Here is a 24,506-nt window from a genome sequence, read left to right as displayed (position 1 = left end):
ATCTAAACACAAAGGTAAGTTATTGTATTTAAACATAGGTCAACACGATTCATAGTTATGAGCACAAGATAATGATCTGACAGCCCATTTTTGAAACTTAAAAATGCATTCAGGTTTCTTTGAGAGCCCCAAGAGATGACATTATAATTTATATGAGAATATATGTGGGTATAATAAATATTTAATAACGATAAGTTTAGTGTTTTATTAGGGTGCTAAAAAGCAAATTAGTATCTCTTGATTCTGTTTAAATAAAATCAATTTGACCCCCAATAACTTGTAATTTAATAAAACACTTCAATCTAATAAAAATGGCATTGGAATGGTAATGACATTGGAATCAACCTGAAAATCTTATTTGAATAAGATAAAAATAATTTTTATTTCTTTACAAAATCTTATTAATCATATATATTGTTAATATGAAATTTTGACAAATTTACAAAATACTAAGAATTAACTGGTATAAATACCAGCTCCAATAGAAACCTGGATCTACTATTATATGAATTCTTGTTCAAAAATACAAAATTCTCCAAGCAAATAATACTTTCCCCATCTTACTTCAGTGAATGACACTATTTTTATTTAATTTACTATCATTAAATAATTTAATATTAATTAATCACCTCTATGGAAAGAAGAAAGTGTGTTCACTAACAGAATCAACATGAGTAATAAAAATAAGCTAATTTTTATGAAATAAAAATTTAGTACTGAGGATGATCATTTATGTGAAATACTCTTATTATTTTTAAAATCTCTTAATACACTGAAGCGACAAGAAAACAATGACAAAAACATCAGTAAAGATATTGGCCCATCATTTCTAGTACGGAGATCATATACTTTCCTTAACCCTTTGGACTCCAACAAAATTTTTCTTACGTGTCCGCATGGCTCGTATGGTCTGCACCCACTTGTCATACCAATGACAGCACACACCCTAAACAAATTGGACCCTATTGGCAGAACACCATGGACTGCAATGCAGGACACAGGAGTGCAAAGGATTAAGTCAATTACCACCCAAACAGAAAACTTCTTTCAAATGATAATCACACAACAAATCATCACCACGAACAATAATGGCAAACATCTAAAAAAAAAATATTTTGCTGGTAAAGTTACATTGCTCACATATAAAAAATTCAAACAATGAAATAAACAATTATTAAGGTTCAACAATAAAAAAAATAAAATATAATCATAATTTAAAGAAACGGATTGGTAATTTGAATAGCTACTCTCATTTATGCGATACAAATTTTAGAAATTAGTTTAAAATAAGTTACACCATAATTACAATTTAAATCAAATAAAACAAGTTATGTCTTTACCTGTAGGGCAACAACAAGGCGTGGTTTTTGAATAGCATTTGTTGATCCATCTCCAAGTTGGCCTTCATCATTGTCTCCCCAAGTAAACACTTCACCTTGTTCACTACATGCGACACAGTGTAATGAACCTATATAAAATACTAAGATATAATCTACTTCAAACAATGATCATTATTTTTATTTCTAGAACACATATAAGCAACAATTTGCCATTTTTAATGTAGAAAATGCAGGCTAAGACCAACTTCAATCTATTGAAACAACCATAGGCCTACAAATATTTTTTTCATATAAATAGTATAAGTTTCCTTTTCAGTTAATATTTTTACCATCAGACAAAAGTAATAAATTATTTGATGGACTAGAAGTAATTAAAATAATTTATTTTAAATAGCTGACATAAGAAATTAGTAAACTATCCAAGAAATGCTCTGTTCAGAGAATGATTTCTGTGACAATTTAACTATTAACCGTGTTATTATTGCACTACCAAAAAATAAAACAGAATAGAGTAAAAGGTTTATCTCAATAAATACTGAACAACAATGACTATATAAACCAAATGTAATTTTCAAAAAATAAATTATATATAATACCAATATATCAATATATAATACCAATAATTAAGGTAAAGAATTATATTTCTACAAGTAGGTACACTAAATAAAGAAATGTATCTTATTTATTTTTAGTATTTTTATATCTTTTCAAAACTGGACTGCTTTTTTATACAATGATCTATTAGATGTTTAAAGATACCTAACATGGTAGAGTTTATTATATTTTTTATAATTAGAAATAACAACAGAAAAATAAGAACAGTAGAAAAAATACTTAATTTAAAAATATAGTAACTGTCATTAATAAACCACCAAAATGATTTTGAACAAGATAAGCTTATTAAATAAAATCTTATTAAATTTAAGTTTATATTTAAACTTATTAAATTGGTTGTAATCAATTATACTACTAAATAATATTTTGCATGTCATTGGTTTGATATTGTTGTGTGTTATTGGTGTGAGATAGCACACAGAGTTTTACTGAGGATAACTTACTATTAACAAAATAAGTAAATTATAAATTAAAAATACAATTCTGATTTTACTGTGAACTTCACAACAGCTAATTAAAATGAATACAAAGTTAACAAGAGATAGACACTTTGAATGCTCTCACACACCAAGTCAAATGACCACACATTTATCACAGTGTACCAAAGTTTGCTGGTACTCCAGGCCTAGGGGTTGACCTGTACTAACAGCCGCCAATCTATCTTTTATTTGTTCAAGCATTTCAAGCTGTTTCTATTGTCCGAACCCTCTACACTATTTTAGGAAGAATTCTGTGTTGTTGTTTCTGGATTTTTCTTTTTCAATCTATTAGTCTCCTTATGTTCTTCATTTTCTCTTTCTTTCTTATTCTGGTACTTTCTATTACTAATAGCTTCTACCATTACAATATGTTTGTAAGATAATTGATTTACTTTAGAAATAAATATGGTGAGGATAAACGTTTCAAATATTTGGCAGAATAGTGAAAATTTATAATGAAGAGATTTTTTGTATAATTACAATAGAAAAATGATTAAAAAATCTATAAGAAGTAAATAAATAATGTAGAACAGGGTGAAGGGATCTAACTGATGAAACATTCATGAAAACATTAAAATGTATACCTGTAGCAATGCTGATTATCTTTTTGCCTTGCAAAGCAGCAACCTTACGGGGTCTTCTTACGTGATCATCTGAACCATGTCCCAATCTGTGATAATCTCCTTTTCCCCTACGGAAAAAATTTTTAAATATCAAAAAATTGAAGGAATATTTTTCTAAGTGAAGAACTAGACAGGTTATTATCCCCCAGACAACATGATCAATAAAATACAACACTGTTCTCAACTATGAAAAATCTTAATAAAACTTTTAGAAATGAGCATGGAGAATAACAAAACCAATATTCAAAATATACAACACAAAAATAAAGTACTTTTTAAATGTGTAAACAATAATGAACTGGATGCGTTCAAATACCATTGCATACCACAATGCATGCACTTCCCTGCAAGTAAATTTTAAGAGTTGTAAAGACATCCAGTAATGAGAAAATTTTTGAAGTTAAATGTTAATGAAAGTGAAATACTTATCACTAATTAAATTTAAATAATAAGATCTAATTAAATTTAAATAATAAGATGTTAACTGGAAAAGATTAAAAAATGAAAATGGAATTTATAAAAATCAAAATTTAATAACAAAATAAATCTGAAAATTAATTTGGAAATTCAATATCCAAGTAAGATACTTATAAAATTGTAGTCATCATTATAGTACAGATAATCTACTTAATCAAAATGGCTTTTAAGTTTTGAAGCATTTAACCATTTTGGATAATCTCAACTTCTAATTTTAGGTATAGTTCCCTATTTTACACTGTTATACATTAATCCTAGTAGAATTGTTTATCCCTAATTATTTTCTTTTGTTTTAATCTTAAAATTACTACCAAAACAGATTTTAACATCTATGTAAAAATAACTATATAAAGTACTGCTTTATAATAAAATAATTACATCTTCATGAAGAATAAACGTACTAACAGAACAATCTCTTTTTACAAATCAGTGCAATGTCAGAGTTTTTCTGTTACATAGGAATTTAAATTTACATTCCATATATAGGCGGCAAATTCAAAATAGACCTTAATTTAAAAACAAGCATCATATATAGCAATGAAAAGCACTAAGTAATATTTAAAGGTTGTGATGTTTGATTCAGCTTTCTAATAGGATGCACAGAAACATACTGAAACATGCATGTGCATCAGCATGTTCTTTTTAAATATAATACACACATTTAGAAACAGCAATCAGTTATTAACTATCAATGCATTAGCTCAAAATAATTTTTCTAGTTTCCTAGTTTTCTGATGCTAGTGATATGAATTTGAACCATTTAAATAACACTGAACAGAATATTGTAAAACGTTAAATCTGTTTTCAAATATCCTGGAAAGATATATTTTTTATGTATGTTTTCAAATTTAAAAAAGTAATTTCATGATTACTTTTGCTGTGACCAAATAAGTCACAGCATCTTAATCTTTAATATTTTCTGATAAAAAGCTAAATACTTACATTAGTTCGATAAACTACTTTAATAGCATTCACTTTTTTCATTATATTAATTTAAAAGTTGTGTAAAATGAAATGTTCTTTAGTGTTATAACCAGCATTTTTCAGCACATCAATTTTTATGGCACTTTTCACAAGCTATTATTATTTTCACAAGCTGATTAATACCTACACTTATCTTCAGACTGTAAATTATAATCAGAAAAAGGCCGATTAAAATACTCTGACTTTAATTTTGGATGGAACTTTTCTATAGAATATTAAGGTTAAACACAGACCACTCATTCTTAAAAAATCTAATTTCTTGATCTCCTTCACCTGTCCAATTTCTTAATGGGTTCATATTTTTTCCCATTTATAAAAGAATCAAGTTGACATTTTTTTTTAATTTCTTATCTTTAGACAGTATATTTTATGCATGTTTTTGATCTATCCTCATTTTTCTTACACTCGCCATCTCATAATAAGGATTCATACAATACACTGGAAGTCGTTTCAATACCTCCGTACTTATGTTTAATTATGTTTGCAGTTCTTATGCTTATTTAATTTACATTATTTACTTCTTTTTACATTTTGTTGTATTTTCTTTCATAATAATTAGCATAATTATAAATATCCAGTTTTGTCTTCTTCTTTTCTTAACTGTATCACTCTATGGGCACTATCTGGATTAATCTGCATATAACTGACACATTGACACAATAATTATTTTTTCTTTTGTAAATAGAATACAATCAATTTCATTTTCTGATTCACTATTTGTGCTTTCAAAGTTAATATTTTCTAGAATTATTCATTTTGAAGAAACTGATTTCTCTTACAAGAAACCTAGTGTTATTTTTTAGTGTAAGTGTCTGACTTCCAACCCAAGCTTCCTTATACAGTTGTAGTTTGAATTAATTTTATTATTTGCATTAACTTCAAAATTGCCAATTATGTTGAATTCTAAATTAGATGGGTTTGAATAGTCTGTTAAATAGTTTATTTTAACTTTACTACTTCATTATCTTCACAAGTAAGAACATAAAATTGTATTTTTTACTTGACCGTTTCTTCTTTTGACTGTAAATGTTGCTAATTTTTGGAAAGAAAGATAAAGTTTTCTTACACTCGCAATCTCATAATAAGGATTCATACAATACACTGGAAGTCGTTTCAATACCTCCGTACTTATGTTTAATTATGTTTGCAGTTCTTATGCTTATTTAATTTACATTATTTACTTCTTTTTACATTTTGTTGTATTTTCTTTCATAATAATTAGCATAATTATAAATATCCAGTTTTGTCTTCTTCTTTTCTTAACTGTATCACTCTATGGGCACTATCTGGATTAATCTGCATATAACTGACACATTGACACAATAATTATTTTTTCTTTTGTAAATAGAATACAATCAATTTCATTTTCTGATTCACTATTTGTGCTTTCAAAGTTAATATTTTCTAGAATTATTCATTTTGAAGAAACTGATTTCTCTTACAAGAAACCTAGTGTTATTTTTTAGTGTAAGTGTCTGACTTCCAACCCAAGCTTCCTTATACAGTTGTAGTTTGAATTAATTTTATTATTTGCATTAACTTCAAAATTGCCAATTATGTTGAATTCTAAATTAGATGGGTTTGAATAGTCTGTTAAATAGTTTATTTTAACTTTACTACTTCATTATCTTCACAAGTAAGAACATAAAATTGTATTTTTTACTTGACCGTTTCTTCTTTTGACTGTAAATGTTGCTAATTTTTGGAAAGAAAGATAAAGTTTTCTTACACTCGCCATCTCATAATAAGGATTCATACAATACACTGGAAGTCGTTTCAATACCTCCGTACTTATGTTTAATTATGTTTGCAGTTCTTATGCTTATTTAATTTACATTATTTACTTCTTTTTACATTTTGTTGTATTTTCTTTCATAATAATTAGCATAATTATAAATATCCAGTTTTGTCTTCTTCTTTTCTTGACTGTATCACTCTATGGGCACTATCTGGATTAATCTGCATATAACTGACACATTGACATAATAATTATTTTTTCTTTTGTAAATAGAATACAATCAATTTCATTTTCTGATTCACTATTTGTGCTTTCAAAGTTAATATTTTCTAGAATTATTCATTTTGAAGAAACTGATTTCTCTTACAAGAAACCTAGTGTTATTTTTTAGTGTAAGTGTCTGACTTCCAACCCAAGCTTCCTTATACAGTTGTAGTTTGAATTAATTTTATTATTTGCATTAACTTCAAAATTGCCAATTATGTTGAATTCTAAATTAGATGGGTTTGAATAGTCTGTTAAAGAGTTTATTTTAACTTTACTACTTCATTATCTTCACAAGTAAGAACATAAAATTGTATTTTTTACTTGACCGTTTCTTCTTTTGACTGTAAATGTTGCTAATTTTTGGAAAGAAAGATAAAGTGAGGCAGTTTTACTTTAATTTCTGCCATTATAAAGTAAGATTTTTTTTAAAATGGGTCAATTTTTTAAAATGTTATTACTTATAAAATTTAAATAACATATTTTTAAATTTTATTAAAACTAATATACAAAGGCTAACCATGTATAAACACTTCCAGAACGCATCAAAGCAACTGAAAATTGTGAACCGCACTCAACTTTAATAACACCAAGTCCAGCAAGAGAATCTATTTTCATAGGCACCTATAAAAATCAATAAAAGATCTCAAATTAAAATTAATATAAAACGAAACATAAAATATTGTCAACCCTAAATATTCTCTCACATAACATGTTATTTTAACAATCTAACAATAACATGTTATTTTAGAAAAAAGTCTTGAATATTCAGTAATAAATATTACTATCATAAATTCTTATACCTAAAGAGAATTAGAAACTACTGTAAAATAAGAAATTAGTAAAACATACTAAGTAATTATTTTCTTTTTACGTATTATAAAACCCTTGCCCTTAAATGTAACAGAAAAATATCAAAAATTATCATTTTGATCTATTCTAACAATTTTGGATTTTTATTAAGGGTGACCAGATAAATTGATTCCACAAATGATGAAATCCAAAAAATTGCTAACTAAAACCCCTTTTCATATAATGTCTAGTTTTTCCACAATGACTACACCTAATCTAGACAATCAGATGGCTAACAAATAAAACAGAATAAATAATGTTGATATATTTGGAAAATACTCATATTAAATTAAAACAATGTAAACATCGTACTACCTTTTGATATATTTAGGAGAAAAAACAAACAAAAAAGAATAAAATAAATAGAATCTAGTATTGACAATGATTTTTCAATTTAGTATGTTAAAACGTATTTTGATATTTGAGTCAGAAGCACAAATGAAAAATTCGTTTTTATTTCAAGGCTGATTTTACTTTTATGTAAAACAGATGAAAACATACAAATAATAGCAGGAAGAAAAAAGGGAATATAGTATGAAATATTGCTATAAATAAATAATACATGCTGGGAAAACAGAGAAATACTTAGTTTGGGACATTCCAGAATAGACTAGGGAGAAGAGGAACAAATAGTATTCAAAAGAAAATGTATCCGTAAAAGACCAGTTCGTCCATCAGGAAGATAAGATGACCAGGTGAAGGGGAGTGCAGGTGAAAGAGGAAGAAAAATAGAAGCAAACACTGGAGGAAGAAGAAATAGAGATAAACAGAAGTAGTGATTTTCTTATTAAAGGTAAACAACAGAATGGGTTATTACTGCCTGTAAGCCACTAACCACAAAATGTTATTCTATAGATGAACTGATGTGTCACAATTAATATTATATAAAATTTCAGAAAATGTGTGCCAAAGTTAACACAAAAGATAAAAAAAATCAATTTTTAATCAGAAAATAACAATACTCTGTTGTAAGGAGATGGACCCCCACATAACAAGAATAAATGATCAATCTCGATTGGTGTAAAAATAAAAACTAAATATAATAAATACAAGTAATAACAGAAATAATAATTGGATATGTATATTTAGACATACAAAAAAAAGACAAACAAACACAAACACACACACACACACACACACACACACATACATATATATATAAAAATTCACATTTGCAAATATTACAAGTAAAAACTATTTGAGAAAACTACCAGAAGCAACAATTAAAATTGAAATAAATGTCAAACAGACTGAAGGCATCTGAAAAACATATAGCTAGTTTTTATTTAGTTAAACATAATTCTCATAACACACAAAGAAAATATAACAAACTGTAAGTTATCAAATTGGCACAGTGGATGCTTGATGAATGAGAATTCATGTATTAACCTGATGTGCACCAAATGTAAATGATAAATGACTATTTCTTAAAAGACTATCTCACTCTGATTAATTCCTTGTAATAAACAAGCTTTAATGTGACATCGCTTAGTTTCATTCAACCGCTCATTCTGTTAATTATCCTTCAACCAGTATTTCAGGAAGCATGCATAATAATCAGAATGGATATATTTGTGTGATAATCATAATCAGATGATAAATGTTTTATATAGGACGGCTGAATGCAAGCTTCTTTAGTTGTTAAATGAACTCTTCTTTGTTTGCAAATTATGTATAGCTAAGAAGAAAGCAGAAACTATGTGTACTATAGTAGCTAAGATATAGCAGATTTTTGGATGTGTATTGAAAATATCAGACATGAACTAATGTACATGAAGACCATAAACTGAAATAGCCACTTCAGAATATGGTGGAATCTACCTGTGACATGATGATGGGCCATAGCTTGCCAGTAAATACACTGCATTGTGAGGTGGACTGATATGTAAACAACCACAAACAAACATTCAACATAATCATCCAGCTTAGAGCCATCAATGTAAATATTATATCCTAATTCAGAATGGACAGAAGTTTGCAAAATTCCTGCTGCATCAAGTGATTAGTACCAATTTTTTATATTTAATTAGGTGAAGGTGAAAATTGAGTGGTAGAAATGTCCAAGACAGAAAATCACACTGTTGGAGAACAAATGGTGGCAAATTTGATGAGACCCAACATTGAAAATACTGTACATATTAAACACTCATTGGAACAATTAGTGTAGATGTTCCAAAAAGTGGTCATTGAGCCTATTGCTGTAGACAATATCATACAAGTGATGTTGAAGTTATGTTTTTATAACACATGTAGATAATCAAACATTAACTGATGTCATTTTCAGATATACTCACTAACTCCAATAAATTCTTACAATTGGGCTAGATTGGAATGCATTGATAGCAAGTTGAAGGAAGTTTTTATGAACAGTATGAACTATCTGCCTGGGAGAAGAGTAGACCAGTGAACTATAATTCAATCAAAATCTTAACAAGGCTCTGTCAAATTTAAGCACACATGTCTGTTTGTATCCCACTAGCTGTTATTTACAATACATAACTAAAACTTACTTGTAATTGGATGAATTTGTAAATGTAATTAGGTGATAAAACTGTGGCCTAAAAAATGTCCTTTTCAGGCTTTAATACAGATATCAAATATAACTCAAGTTACTTTGGAAAACTACGGTTTTAAAAAATGTTGTACAAATTCAAGTAAAATTTACAAGGTGGGCCAGAACAGAATGCTATCATTTCCAGGGGCAGTACTGACAAATGAACATTTTATTGCATATTATAATTCTCTTAATATAAATATAACAAAGCATTTAATGATTTTTTAACAGAAAACTTATTTAGTACATTGCACAACTAGTACCTCTGAAACCATAGGAGCTAATGCAGAAAACCAAATGCATTTTCCATAATTTTGAAAACATCACCAAAAAATGTGTATTAAGACACAGAGACCAGTAGTCCTACGATAGAAGATGGCGAAACAAGACTATAGATGGTTTTTGATGCCTTCGTATCAGAATACTTCTGCAAAGATTCAATGTAACTCATCCAAGGTAAATTTTTGAATCTTGGACTGAGTAATGTGAACCTCTGTACCACCAATGCTCTTGCTATATTCCTGATCCAAAGTATAAGTATTAGTTTCTGAAAACTTATCCCAGTCCTTCTATATTATCCAATGTCTTGGTTGCATCAAAGTTATGCTATTATGTTAAGTATGTTTTGCGTGGTAATCACTATCATATTTGATGATAAACAAATTATAAATCAGAGATTTTTGTTTATAAATCCAAAACATAAAAATTTTTAACAAGCTCAAATGCAATTTTTTTACAGGAAAATCTACAAGACTCACATACAGTTTTGTTTAAAGTTTCATTAAATATTAACACATAATAGTGAAAATAATAAAAAAATAATATTTACCTTGCAACCATCAGAACCTCCATGACCTATTTACCATAATCACCATCACCCCATGACCATACAGTATCATCCTCTGTTATACACAGAGTTTGAGCATCACCACTTCCACATGCTAACTCCCATACTCGATAACCTAATAATCTCTCAACCTGAACAAAATAATAAAAGGGAAACAAATAAGATTTGATGAAGTTCATAAAAATCATTCCAGAACAATATTTATAAATCCTACATGATTATCACATAAACTCCATTACTGAGATTTTCTTGTCCTTGTGATGTCAATTGTGACAGCATGAAGCTTTTAGTACATTTGTTTAATTTTAGCACCAACAGAAGTTCATAAAAACAGAATATATGTGGAGTACTGAATTTTTAAAAGACTCAAGGAAATTATCTAATCAGAAAAAAGAAACTTAAGTTATCTCAAAACTAAGTTAATTTTATATTAACTTAATTTAGAATTTTACTAAAAAAAGAACTTAACTAAGTTTTTCTACATTAAGTTAACTCTACTCATAAAACTATTTAAAAACAAATTTGTAAAGACATCAGTTAGCAACATAGTAAAAAGAGTGATAAAAAAGGTTATATCTTGAATTTTAGACATGCTCTTTTAATGAAAAAGGTTTAGTAATTTTCTTTTAACTTTATATTCTAAAAAGTATTAATCAAACATTCCAAGACTAAACAAGCTAACAGAAAATAATAGTAACACTTAATTTTGTAATACTCAGATCATCATTTGAATTGCTAACTAAAATTTAAAATATCCTTTTTTTGTAGAATTCACAAATATTTTAAATCTAGGACAATTTTGTTCTGATGTAAAGGAGTTTCAATGGTTCGACAGAGTAGGCTGAAGATGCAAATATTTATGATGTGCAAATATATATATATATCTTACAAAAACATATAGAACTACAAAAGTTGGACAAGCATGCTGTCATATGATAGTAATTCCAAGGAATACAAAAATTCTGTTTATTTTCTTCTGTAAACTTTATTTATTTTATTAATAGATAATAGTCATAAATATCCAATCAAAAAATTATGATATATTATTAAGTTACACAACCTATAAGAAATAATTTAGATGGGCCACTAAATATACAAATAGGAAGAGAAAAGATTATGTAGGTAGAAGAATTCTGTTATTTGGGAAGTAAAATTACTAAAGATGCATGAAGCAAGATATATAAAATGCCAAATAGCACTTCTGAAACGAGCTTTCAGTCCGAAATGTAATTTGCTTACATCAAAAATTAATTTAATCTTTAGCAAAACATTTTTGAAAGTATATGTTTGGAGCATAGTTTTATATGGAAGTGAAACTTAAACGGAGTACCTGAGACTAAAAGATTAGAAGCCTTTGAAATGCGGTGCTATAGGAGAATGTTAAAAATCAGATGAATAAAATGACAAATGAAGAGGTGTTGCGGCAAATTGAAGAAGAAAGAAGCATTTGGAAAAATATAGTTAAAAAAAGAGACAGACTTTAGGCCACATATTAAGGCATCCTGGAACAGTCACTTTGATATTGGAGGGACAGGTAGATGGGAAAAATTGTACAGGCAGGCAATGTTTGGAATATGTAAAACAAATTGTTAGGGATGTAGAATGTAAGGGGTATAGCGAAATGAAACATCTGGCACTAGATAGGGGATCTTGGACAGCTGCATAAAACCATTCAAATAATTGAAGACAAAAAAAAACAATCTATAAACAATTAGATGTTACAGTGGCACAACATAAATACAGGAAACATTCTATAATTACAAGAGACAACCTGATGTAGAAATGAAACAGTTTGTAGGAGTTTTGTACTGTCATGACTTTAGGTTGGCATCACTGGGATGAGCTGAGAACAGCTTTGTTTATAATGTCAATCTTGCATTTAACGATGGTGTGTCCGCTTGAAGTTTCCAAATTAGTTGAACAACATTTAGTGATCCGTTTTTTGCTTTCTGAAGGTGAAAAACCAGCTAAAAATTTTTTCTCAAATGATTTTACAGTATGGTGAAAGCTGTATGAACCACGGAAATTTTTATAAGTAGGTAGAACAGTTCAAAAACAGTCAAATCTCAATGACTGACGAGCAACATCCTGACCGGCCAGTTGAAGTGTCAATTCCTTCGCTTGAAATCTGCAGTGACGACATTATTCATGAAGACTGACATATTAGAGTATAACGTATAGCAAAACCAGCTGCAGTAAGTGTTGGCACAATTCATAACATTATCGGTAACAAGCTGAAGTATAGCAAAACAAGTGCAAAGTGCATCCTGAAAGAGTTAATGCAACAACACAAGAAAACAAGACTCAAAGTGTGGAGAGATTTGAAAGAACTCTATGAAAGGGAAGGTGACCTTTTCTAAACAAGTTATACCAAAATAATGAAACAACTACAAGACATTATCAACAAGAACCTTCGTTACCAATGTTTGTATTTTTATTAATTAAAAGACAAAGTATGAGAAAAAATACACAAGTCATCAAGAAGAAAAAATGTACACACCAATTTAGGTTTAAGCTGATCTTCAGAATCTCCATGTCCAAGTCGACCATAGCGACCTTTACCCCAAGTATAAAGTTCACCATGTGATGTAATAGCAGCTGAATGTGCACCTCCACAAGCAATTTCAATAATTTCTTTGCCACGCAGAGTCTCTATCAAGCAAGGACGGTCACACATACTAAAACACAGTAAAAAAAAGTCAATGGTTCTGGAAATTAGAATTATCCATCACCAAAAATCAGTATTTATAAATTCATTCATAATTTTTACAACAAGCAATTCATTTAAAAAATTTTATAACTAACAACATTTTGAAGAAAAACAATAATAAATGTTAAACAGACAGTTAACAGAAATTAAAAATGTGATAGGAAAATTAAAATAAAACAAACCTACGATCTCCATGACCCAACTTTCCATCATCCCCTTCACCCCAAGAATAAACTTCACCATCTGCAGTCAATGCCTCCAGAATTACACAGAATGTGTAAGTACGTAATGTAGTACAGTATGTGTAATGTGTAGAATTACCTCCAGAATTCACAGCAACCTACAAAAAAAATTTATATGTATAGTTGCCCCAGCGAATCTATGAGTTTAAAATGTCATGTGCTGACATCTCATTATATTATTGTTTTCCAAAACATTATTTTTGCGCATAATTATTATTATTTTTTTAATTTTTGACTTACAAACAATACATTTATGTTGCTGTATGTTCACTTCTTTCCACTTGAGTTGATTACATGTATAAAAATGCTTAATGAATCAATCTTGTAAACAATGACAATTCCTTAACCAATGACTAATGCTCAGATTGGTATTATGTACAGGCCTATAAAAATTTATACATGCAGTTAGAAATGATGTTGTCTTTTGTCATGATTTTATTTAGATCTGTCATTCATATTACACAATGTGTGTATAAAGAAATAAACTTTAGTCTAGTTTATATCGTGTTCAATGAAGGCATTTGGATAGCGTTTTTGTGCAGTCATATTATTTTATAATTACTCATTGTTTTTTGCAAATTTTTTGTAACATATTATTTTTTGTTTGTGTGGTATTAGTGCAGTTTGTTACGGTAGAATTTAAATCCACAGTTAAGAAAAAAAAACTTAGGAGTCAAGCACGTGAAATTATCAATAATGTTTATGATTTCATGAAAAAAGAAGCTCTAAAAGCAGGTAAATTAACTGATGACAAACATATAATTGACATTCAAAAATGTGAAGAAAGAACTTCTGCTGCTTGTGGAATATCAAGAACACAAATTCAAAAACTCAGAAGAGAAAAAACAGACATGATTCTTCAATCATCATCCCAACATGTTCTTTCAGCAAAAAAGTATAAACAACATTTGAAACCTGTCAGTGGACTGGACAGTTTTGATTTAGGTGTAGTTAAAAGAATAGTTAGTTAATGAATTTCATTCAAAGAAGAATGAATAACCTACTTTAAAAAAAAGCAAGAACTTCAGTCACCTATTGATTTTAAAGGCAGAGAATGAACTTTAGCTGTTATTTTGAAAGAGTTAGGTTTCAAATGGGGTAAAATTGAAAATAACAGGGCACTTTTAATTGAGAAATCCAATATCAGGTGGAAGAGAATTGAATATTTGCAGGCAATGGCTAAGTGCAGACAAAGCAATGCTACAATTGTTTATTTGGATGAAACGTACATTTTAAGTTTGCATTGTATGACAGTCATGGTCTGATGGTATTGTTGAGGGACTTCATGTGCTGATTAATAAAGGTGAACGTTTAATAGCAATTCATGCTGTAGGAGAAATCAGTTTTATTCCAAATGTACTACAAACTTGTAAAGCCAGTTCAAAAAGTGGCAACTGCCATGACAACATGAATACAGACAATTTCATGAAATGGGCACATCAAAAATTGATTCCAAATCTTCCACCAATGTCTGTTAATACAGACATTGGTGGAATACATCAATACAGGTATTAATAAAGCGCCAAATTCTAACTAGAAGAAAAGATATGACCCATATCCAAAAGAAATGAAAAAATCCATATTCCATACAGTTAAAAAATGCTGAAATTACAATCATATGAATTAGTGAAGTTACATAAAATTAAAGTACAAAAATATCACGGATGAATTTTTGAAAAAACATGGGCATCGTGTTTTTAGACTCTTGATTTGAATCTGAATGAGGTGGTATGGTCAGCCGTTAAAAGACATGTGGTGAGTCATAACACAACATTTTCTCTCACAAATGTTAAAAAAATTAACTACGGAGAAAATTAATTCCATGAATGAAGATGACTGGAAACCCTATTGTGAAAATGTAAAAAATGTTGAAAAAGAGCACGTAAAAATGGAACCACTGATAGATGAAATGACAGAACATTGTATTATACATGTAGACTCTGATAGTGAAAGTGACAGTGATAGTGATTCGTTTAGTGAGGATAGTAAACTTGCTACAAGTTTGAATTAGATGCATGAAGAAATTTAAGTAAGCTTTTGTTTATTATTAAAAATTAATAATTTACTACAAATAAAGGTTATAAAAGCATTAATTACGTATTGTTTATAATTAGTAATGATTATAATGATTTCATACTTTTAATAATGATATTGTTTCTTGTTCTCAATTTTTAACCCAATGGCTAAATGTTTTTTTCAAATTTTTCAATGATCATGTTGAAAAAGTAATTTCTAGTAAACAGAAGTAATAACTAAAAGTGTAAAGTTATACATTACAACTTCAACACAGGTACAAGTCATTTAATATACAGTAATTGGCAGTAGACTTGGTGAGTGCACATTGGCAGTGCTTGGTGTACAACATGTGGCGTGGCAAAGGTACATACTGCCAAGTAGTAATTGCTGTCTTTTTGTTCTTCATGTTTATTTAATTTTAATTAGTCAGACAACTATCACCAGCACCACGGTACTTAAGACACAGTCTAATACTTATTCATTTGTTACCAGTACATGAGTGCTATACTTATTGGGGTGATTTTTTGTGCCATGAATATACTTTTTGTAATAGATGTAAACAAAAATATTTTTGATGCAATATTATTTTGAAATCCAAAAAAAAACTTTAAATTTAACTAGAAGCAATGATTATAATGAGTGCAGGTACTTAACAAATAATTTGGTGAAATGTTAACAACCTTGAATTCTAACAAAGTAAAAAATTGGGAATATAAAAATTAATAATAACAAATCATAACAGTAATAATAATAAAAGTACAAATCTTAATATCAAGCTGTTCTTGTAAATTAATTTTCTTGCCAAATCTGTACAGACCTTTAATTTAATTAAAATCTTTGCTATTTAATATTTTATTCATAACAGTTTAACTGATAAATATTCCATAGTAATGTGCTTTAAGAGTTGCTGAATGTCAAGTTGCACCAAGATGCACAATATCATGGATCCAAATTAATAAATAAGGTTTCTTTACAACTAAGGTTAACTAGACAAATACACTAAAATTTACTTTATGTATTTGAATATTAAATATAATCCTAAATTCAAATAAATAAAGACATCAAATAAAATAATGTGGATTATAATAAGTTGTAAAATCTGTGATACAACCAGCTTGATAAAAAAAAGTTCAAGAATGATAAAATCATATTTTAAGTATACTTTATTTATGTGTACAGAATATTAAACCAAATCTAGTTTGGGGTGGTAATTTATTGGAACTGTACTTTTTTCCACTTTCAGCACAATTAAACATTAGCAAATGACAACCATAATCTCTGATTACACAAACCAGGAAATTAGTGAGTTTTCTGGAGATGTCTGAGCAAATCACCTATTTACTTGATGGGACAACTGCATACTCTTTCCCAATTATTTACATAATTGTACACAATCAACTTAAACATTAATCAATTCTTTCTACATCCTTACCTCTATTTTAAATACTTAAAGCACATAATATTCCTGCCTCACTGAAAGTTTATTTTTCAAAAGCATTAGTTAGCATCTGATTTTTTTTCTGCGGCAAGTTTGTTAAGTTTAAAGAAAAGTATGACGAAGATCTTCCATTTCTTAACATCAATCATTCAAATCAGAGGAGATACAAAACAAAAAACAATGAAAAATATACAACCATAAAAACACCACTTGTACAATAATTCAAAAATGATCTTGGTTATGTAAATTTACCTTTTTAATAAATACATTTTGTAATGATTCAATCAATGTCGGTGTTAAAACAGTGTCAGTTCCACCAATACCTAAACGACCACCAGCACCATAGCCTGTATAACAAACAAGATATTTTAAAATAAATAAACAGCAAAAAATTACCTACTGCTTTATTTATTTGATTGATTTATTTTTATTTCATTGTTTTGATTGATTTTTCCTTTATATCTAGTGTACCTTCATCCATAGTTCATGATTATAATAATGTAATAATTTATGAAAGAATAAATACAATTAAATAACAAATATCTAATGAAAATCAATAAATAAATATGCATATATATATATATATATATATGCATATATATATATATATATATACACGTACATATACATATATATTAAAACAAAACCTTTTAGAGAATAGATATATAGTACTTCATTAAGTCACACAGTCTAAAAGATGCCGATCCTACACTTATGTTTATTTTACATGTTCCTAGCAAGGCAGATATTTTGCTGAGGCTGTATTAGACAAGGTCAAAACACACAGACTACATGATGCATTATCCTTCAATCTGTGTTAGTAGTTTTCTACCAGTACAACAAATTTACCATTTTCATGCCTGGTATATATTTATTATGTAACTCATTTAATCATTAAGTCTTATTCTGAATGCTAGAAGGATTTAATGAGCAATTTTCCCAATTATGCAGTATCAAATAAATCAAATATTTTTCATTTATTGGCTAAATTTTGTGAAACAGAAAATGAGCTGATTTTAAACATAGTGGCCATATATCAGTATTACGTGAAGATAATTTTTTGCAAAACATTAATCAGTTGCTTTTACAGTGTCTAGGAAAGTCGCTAAAGAAACTTTCTCAATAGACTGGACATCTGGTTGCGGTTGTTAACAAGGATAGAAATATACTCAAATTAAACTCATAAGGAAGAACTTGTAGAACCTGACTTCTCTACTGTATGGGTTGGGTGGGAAATTCCTTCTTACTAGTTATAAAATTATTAGGATAGGTGCTGCTTACCTTCTACGGATCTAAAATGTTTGTCTGGGTTCCACCATGTTCAAAGTACAGCTGTGTGTGCCTCCATGACTCTTTGATTATCCAAAACAGTATATCAGGAGTGATCATTTCAAATGCTGACTGAACAGCATCTTGGGGCTGCTCATTGTTGATGTATCTGCATTTTTAGATCTCTTCTTTTACAAAACCTTCTTTTACAAAATCAGGTATGGTGAGGTCAGGAATTCTTGCTGACCAAGGCAATGGAGCCAGAAACACTTCTGATCCACGTCCAGAGATTCAAAAAAAAAAATGTTGGAAAAATTTAATGAGGTGACTGGAGACATTTTCAAAGCAAAATGCTCTGAAGTACCATCTTGCTTAAACATAATGATGTCAGCAATCCATTTGCCATTAATTTTAGTAGCAACTACTTGTCAATCATTCTCAGATAACTGTGGCATCGAGAAAATAAGGACCACAAGGAGATGTTTAGCTGTCATCTGAGCCAAAAACATAATATGAAGCAGTTGGTGTTTGATTTCCTCAAAAAAGTGAGGATTGTCTTTCACCCAGAAAAAAAAAACATTTCGATTAAGAGAGCTTTGATAAACTGCACACTCGTCTGAGAACACAATGATTTTTTTTATAATTTGCTTGGAAAATATTCAAGCAATAACTAACATGCATAAACACATTGATCAAGGTCATTGTCACTTAACTCATTAACTGTGGCTGGATGAAAACATTTAACTTTCAAGTCCTTCTGCATATGGTCTCACATTGTTGATCTTGGAATCCCTAACTCTGCAGAATTTTGGCAGATTGATTTCATCAGTGACTGTTGAATTGATGCCTCCACAGCAGCACATGTCTCAGCTCGAGTGTTCGGCCTCCCAATGCATGGGGCATCAATAACACTTCCTGTTACAAAGACCTTCTTCTAACATGTCAGTAACATTTGCTGTGATGGTGATTAATTTGAAAAATGCACAAAGAAGTCAGTCATAATATTCTCCAATGTTTTACCAGTGTGTGAATATTCATGAAGCCACACACAAGCTAACAAAAGCTCTTAGACAGTGAAAGCACTTGTATCAGCCATTGTTCCACACTTGACTACAATAAAGGTTATCTCACCATGAATGAACACACTGGACAATCCCCACGATGGCTTATCCTCCCCACCTTTCCCAGCAAAAGTGAGCAATATCACTGGTGAGAATTGGCAGTAGTAGAGTTCAATTAAGCTGGATTCTATTACAGTGTAACAAAACTTTCTACCCATCCCACAGTTGTTCAAACAAATATTTTATTTGAGCTGGTGTGGGTGTTTCAATCTTTTTTAATTAAATGAAGCTTGGTTTCATTTAGATATATAAACAGCCAAAAACAATGGAGTACGAAGTTTTGAAAATTCTCAAATTTATCATTAAGTCCAATACTTTTTCAAAAAGTTGGTGTTTAGTGTGGAATTTTGTGAACAGTGGTCAGAAATATTTTTTTTGCAGAACATTTATAATTGTGTAACTTTATCCAGAAATTACAAAAAAATTTACGGCCTTGCTTAAAACTGAAGAATGCAACTGCTGAATACAGCAATATGAATCAACACTGAAAGAGAAGGCCTTCAACTAGTCTACACAACTGAATCTAATTATGGGTTCATGTGCAGTTAAAATATCAAGTGTTTTTATAAGTTTTAGGTAATGCAAAAGGGCTAGTATAAGATTTATGTTATGTCACCTTCATTTTTCTTGCAATTGTCAAATGCTTCTATCAACATTCTTTCTAACAAGGTAATTTCTCTTCAATACAGATGAGATTTGTATTCTTACTAAGATACACATATGTTAATTCAAAGTGAACATGTTTGAGGTAAATTTCCAATGATCCGTAAGTGATGTTACTGGTTTTACAAATAAAAATTAGGATCATGGGGTTAGCAGATGGATGAGATGAGTGGTGAAAACTTATATGACGATTATTGAAGTAAAAATTTATCACAGAAAAATACTCAATAAAATAGTGATTCTTCCTTCTTCAAATTTTTAACGTAACAATTTGTTTTTACATTAAGAAAGTCCAAAAAATTTATCATTAGCTAAAAGATAAAAATAATGATTGCCAATTTCCTTGGTGGAGTGGCTGCATCTCGACCTTTTGTTTGGAGGTCCTAGGTTCGAATCTTGGTCAGCCATGGCATTTTTCATATGCTACAAAATTCCACTTCCACATTCCCAGAGACAAGCCTCACACTTGTGAATGGAATTAATTCATCAGCAAAAATATCTAACTTATTGTCACAGTGTATTTTGTATTTTACAAGAAACCAAACTACTTGATGAATCACCTACCATATCACCATCACCATCATTGGTTTAAGTCTTCATATTTATTTTGTTTATTTAATTGACTTGGTGGTCTTCTTCTTCACATTTAGCCATCACTTTGTTGTGGAGGACCTATTTATACTATCAATCAGAATATTAATTTTATCACAAATTCAAACTGCACATCTACTTAACATTCCTCATACTATAAATTACATGCTGCAACAGATATATACTGTAGCAGATCATGTATTTGGAATTTTAGACTATGAAATTAGACCACAGGTGCATCCTTGGCACTGAATGTGTTAAACAAATTGATTATTGCCTTATTGTAAAGCACCATAAAGAAATACTTTCAAATATTTTAATGTATAGGTTTTTTTTGATGAACAGCAGGGAAATAAGTTTTTTTTTTTGGGTATATTAAACAGTCATAATAACTTCCAATAATGGAAAAGGTACAGTATTATTATTATTATTACTTTCTTTTTCTAATATTGTGGTTAGTTAACATATTAACTTTATCACTTGTAGCTTAGTAGCTTAAATCCATAAAAAAGTGCACGATACAAAATAAAAAAATAATCATCTGAATTAAGGTTAAAAATATTACCTGTAGCGTACACTTTTCCATCAGAAGTGACGGCCAACAAAGTTTGTTCTCCTCCAACTAGTTGAACTGGATGTAATGCAGATAATGCCTCACAAGGAGTAGGCAACTTAACTTTTGTTCCTTCAACACCACCCAGTTGTCCTCTATGATTGTGACCCCAACCATAAATAGCTCCACTACCTCCCCATGATAAACTCCAATCTTCTGGTTGTCTATAAATTAACAATAACATGCATATATAAACAAATAAGTCTGAAGTGAAAAATGATAATATAAAAGAAAAATTTATCACACTTAACATTAAGCAACTCAAAATTCTTAAAAGATGAACTTGTAAAAAATTTCATGTTTAAAGTTATTTTTAATTAAACATATTGCTGGTAACTTGAAAAGCTTAAAATAGTGGATTTATAAAATATTAACTAATTTACTAGATGAGAATCGATGAAAACATATGTATATAATCATGTACATAATCTATAGAAATATGACGTTTATACGATTCTATATGTGTAAACATGTACATATATGTAGAAGTCCACTTTACTGTTATGCATGCACCAGAAGTTATAGTTAGTTAAGCATTTTTTTTTTAGTCTCCTTCATCAGAAAACCAAATGAAGTAACATTTTTCATAATTTCTTTTTCTTTTGGGTGTTTTCTTAAATGATTTTTCAACAGTTCATTCTCTTACTTTGTTTTTTGCATTCTCTCTTTTGTCCAGACATTAGATGGTTTTTTCCTTCTCTTGGAAATCCTTGAAATCTTGTGCAAGTTTGCGGAACTCTGTTCTACCTCGCACTATTTCTTTAGAAATTTTCATTCCTTTTAGTCTTTTTGAATTATTGAGGTCCATTGATTTCCATTCTTTTTGTTACAAATGGGATTGAAGATTTGTTTTGTGAGCCTGTTATCATTCATTCTCATGAGGTGGCCAGAGAACTTGGTTCTTATTTTTTTGATAGAATCTGACATTTTCTCAGTTTTATTATATTTGTAAAGATCTTTATTACTTCTGAATTTATACCCATTTTCACCTACTTTTATCGGTCCTATGATTTCTCAAGATTTTCCTGTTTTTTTTTTTTATTATTTCACATGATTTCAACTATAGATGTATTGTGATAAGTTACACATCTTCTAGTTTGATTATTGTATTGCAATGGCTGGTTTTTGGCTTTAATTGAGATGTTCTTTTTGTTGTAAATATCTTTTGTTAGTTTGTCAATTTTTGTAATACTTGTTTGATTGGCTTCTGTATCTAAACATTGATTTACTGTTTTTTTTTTATTAAATCCATTGATTTTGATTATTTATCCCAGATATTTAAATTTATTAGCTTTGTAAATTTTTCTACATTTTATAATTAGAGACTTGAGAGGAATTTTTGATGTACCATGAATTCCATCTTTTTGACGATTTTTAGCTCCACTTTCTCTGCGATTTCTTTTGGGCAGTTTAGTTATTTTGCTGCCATTTCAAGATTCTTCAAGAAAATTGCAATATATATAGGAAAAGAAATATAAGCAGATAATTCCAATACTATTCAATTTTGAATCCAGCTTTATATATGTATATTTCTTACTTTAAAATTAATTGCTTTGTTTTTTTAAAAGAAAACCTGTATTTCTATTAAATAAAATGAATTTTAAATACAATTTTTTTCTACATTTAACATATTACATTTTATATTCTATTTCTGATCCTTTTCCTTGATCTATTCTAATAAATAAATCTTTAATATGATTTATGTGATCAACATAATTATAATAATGAACATTATTTATAAACACTATTACAGATGAATTTATCACTAATCAAAAGAAAATATCCCAACAATGAAAAATTTTTTATGCACTTCATACAGTAATAACACATTTTTATTTTTAATTATTAACAGTTAATGAATAACAATTATAATTGTTATTGATTATAATAATCCATCATAATTACATTAATATTTTAACTAAATCATCAACAATTTGTCACACCTATTTAACCACATTAAAAGCTGTTCATCATGATCCTGTTTAAACAAATTATGATTTTCATGATTATTCTTGACATCACCAATTCTTGGAGCAACTTCTGATATTTTCTTTTGGACCTGAAAAAAAAGATATTAAAAAAAAATAAATAAATAATTAATCTTACATACATTTACAAATACACAATTTAAAAAAAAAAAACAGAAAAAACCCTATGTACATAGCTAATCAAAGGCTTCTTTTTATTTCTGCTACAATGTATTGAATTTGCAAAACATTGAACCCTATATAATTTCAATCTCTAGATTTTACTTAGTTTGCTTCATAACTTAAAATCTGACTCACAAATTTTAAAAAGTACAAAGTGTTCGAGAAGTAGCTATACACCTGTCATGCACTAGTATAACAATATAAAACATTAACTTACTTTACAGTAGTTGTTGAAAATGGTCACCATGAACATCCCAGACATACTTGCAAGCATTTCTTCTTGTTCTGGAAGACTTTCAAAAGTTGTTGACCTTGGTGAAATCATGAATAGCATTTTGAAATTCTCAAAGGCTATGGGGATTTTCTTTTTAAACATTACATTTTGCATAACCTCAAAATAAAAATCTGGTGAGCTTAAGTTTGAGAATAAGGCGGCCATAAGGCCTTACAAATGATTCTATTTCTGAAAACCTCTTGCAGTAATTTCATGGACTGCCTTGGCTGTATGCTCAGTCGCACTGTCTTGTTTAATCTGAGCATTAACTTTGTCCTTGGTTAGCTCTCCCACAACTGATTAATGACTTCACAATAATGAACTGTATTGCTTCCATGAAGAATATTGGGTTACCTATTCTTTTTTCAGATATTACAATCTGCTCCTCAATCTTTTGGTCATGTAAATTCAAGAACCACATGAAACCATTTACCCAAATTTAATTCTCTTTCCAAAGACTGTGGCAGATAAACTTTAAACCGCTTTTAATTTATATAGGATGAGACTGAGCTTCTTATGAACTGCCTTGTGTGCAGTTGCAACACTAATAAATTCTGTAGGGCCAACTTTCTCAAACGACTCGTTGGGACTACATTGCATAGCAGCTAGGTCTTGAAGTTTTTCTTTGAGTATTGATAGTCTGCTA

The 24,506-nt window shown here is 29.1% G+C and overlaps 1 protein-coding gene across 1 annotated transcript in view; it reads right to left on the bottom strand.

Annotated features, from left to right (window-relative positions):
• LOC142317345 (E3 ubiquitin-protein ligase HERC2-like) overlaps nucleotides 1-24,506 on the bottom strand; it is a 31,204-nt gene that overhangs the window by 2,705 nt on the left and 3,993 nt on the right. Inside the window, exons 2-9 of the mRNA XM_075353827.1 lie at nucleotides 23,380-23,495; nucleotides 21,389-21,600; nucleotides 17,432-17,526; nucleotides 13,666-13,823; nucleotides 13,274-13,451; nucleotides 7,041-7,144; nucleotides 3,019-3,125; nucleotides 1,341-1,468 (exon numbers count right to left, since the gene is read on the bottom strand). Coding sequence (XP_075209942.1) covers nucleotides 1,341-1,468; nucleotides 3,019-3,125; nucleotides 7,041-7,144; nucleotides 13,274-13,451; nucleotides 13,666-13,823; nucleotides 17,432-17,526; nucleotides 21,389-21,600; nucleotides 23,380-23,393 — 996 coding nt within the window. The 5' untranslated portion in view covers nucleotides 23,394-23,495. The remainder of the gene's footprint in view (nucleotides 1-1,340; nucleotides 1,469-3,018; nucleotides 3,126-7,040; nucleotides 7,145-13,273; nucleotides 13,452-13,665; nucleotides 13,824-17,431; nucleotides 17,527-21,388; nucleotides 21,601-23,379; nucleotides 23,496-24,506) is intronic.

This window comes from Lycorma delicatula, chromosome 1 (genome assembly GCF_047948215.1).
Source record: "Lycorma delicatula isolate Av1 chromosome 1, ASM4794821v1, whole genome shotgun sequence".
NCBI lineage: Eukaryota > Metazoa > Arthropoda > Insecta > Hemiptera > Fulgoridae > Lycorma > Lycorma delicatula.
The sequence above is the reverse complement of the archived record's forward strand: the minus strand, read 5'-3'. Positions and strand labels throughout refer to the sequence as shown.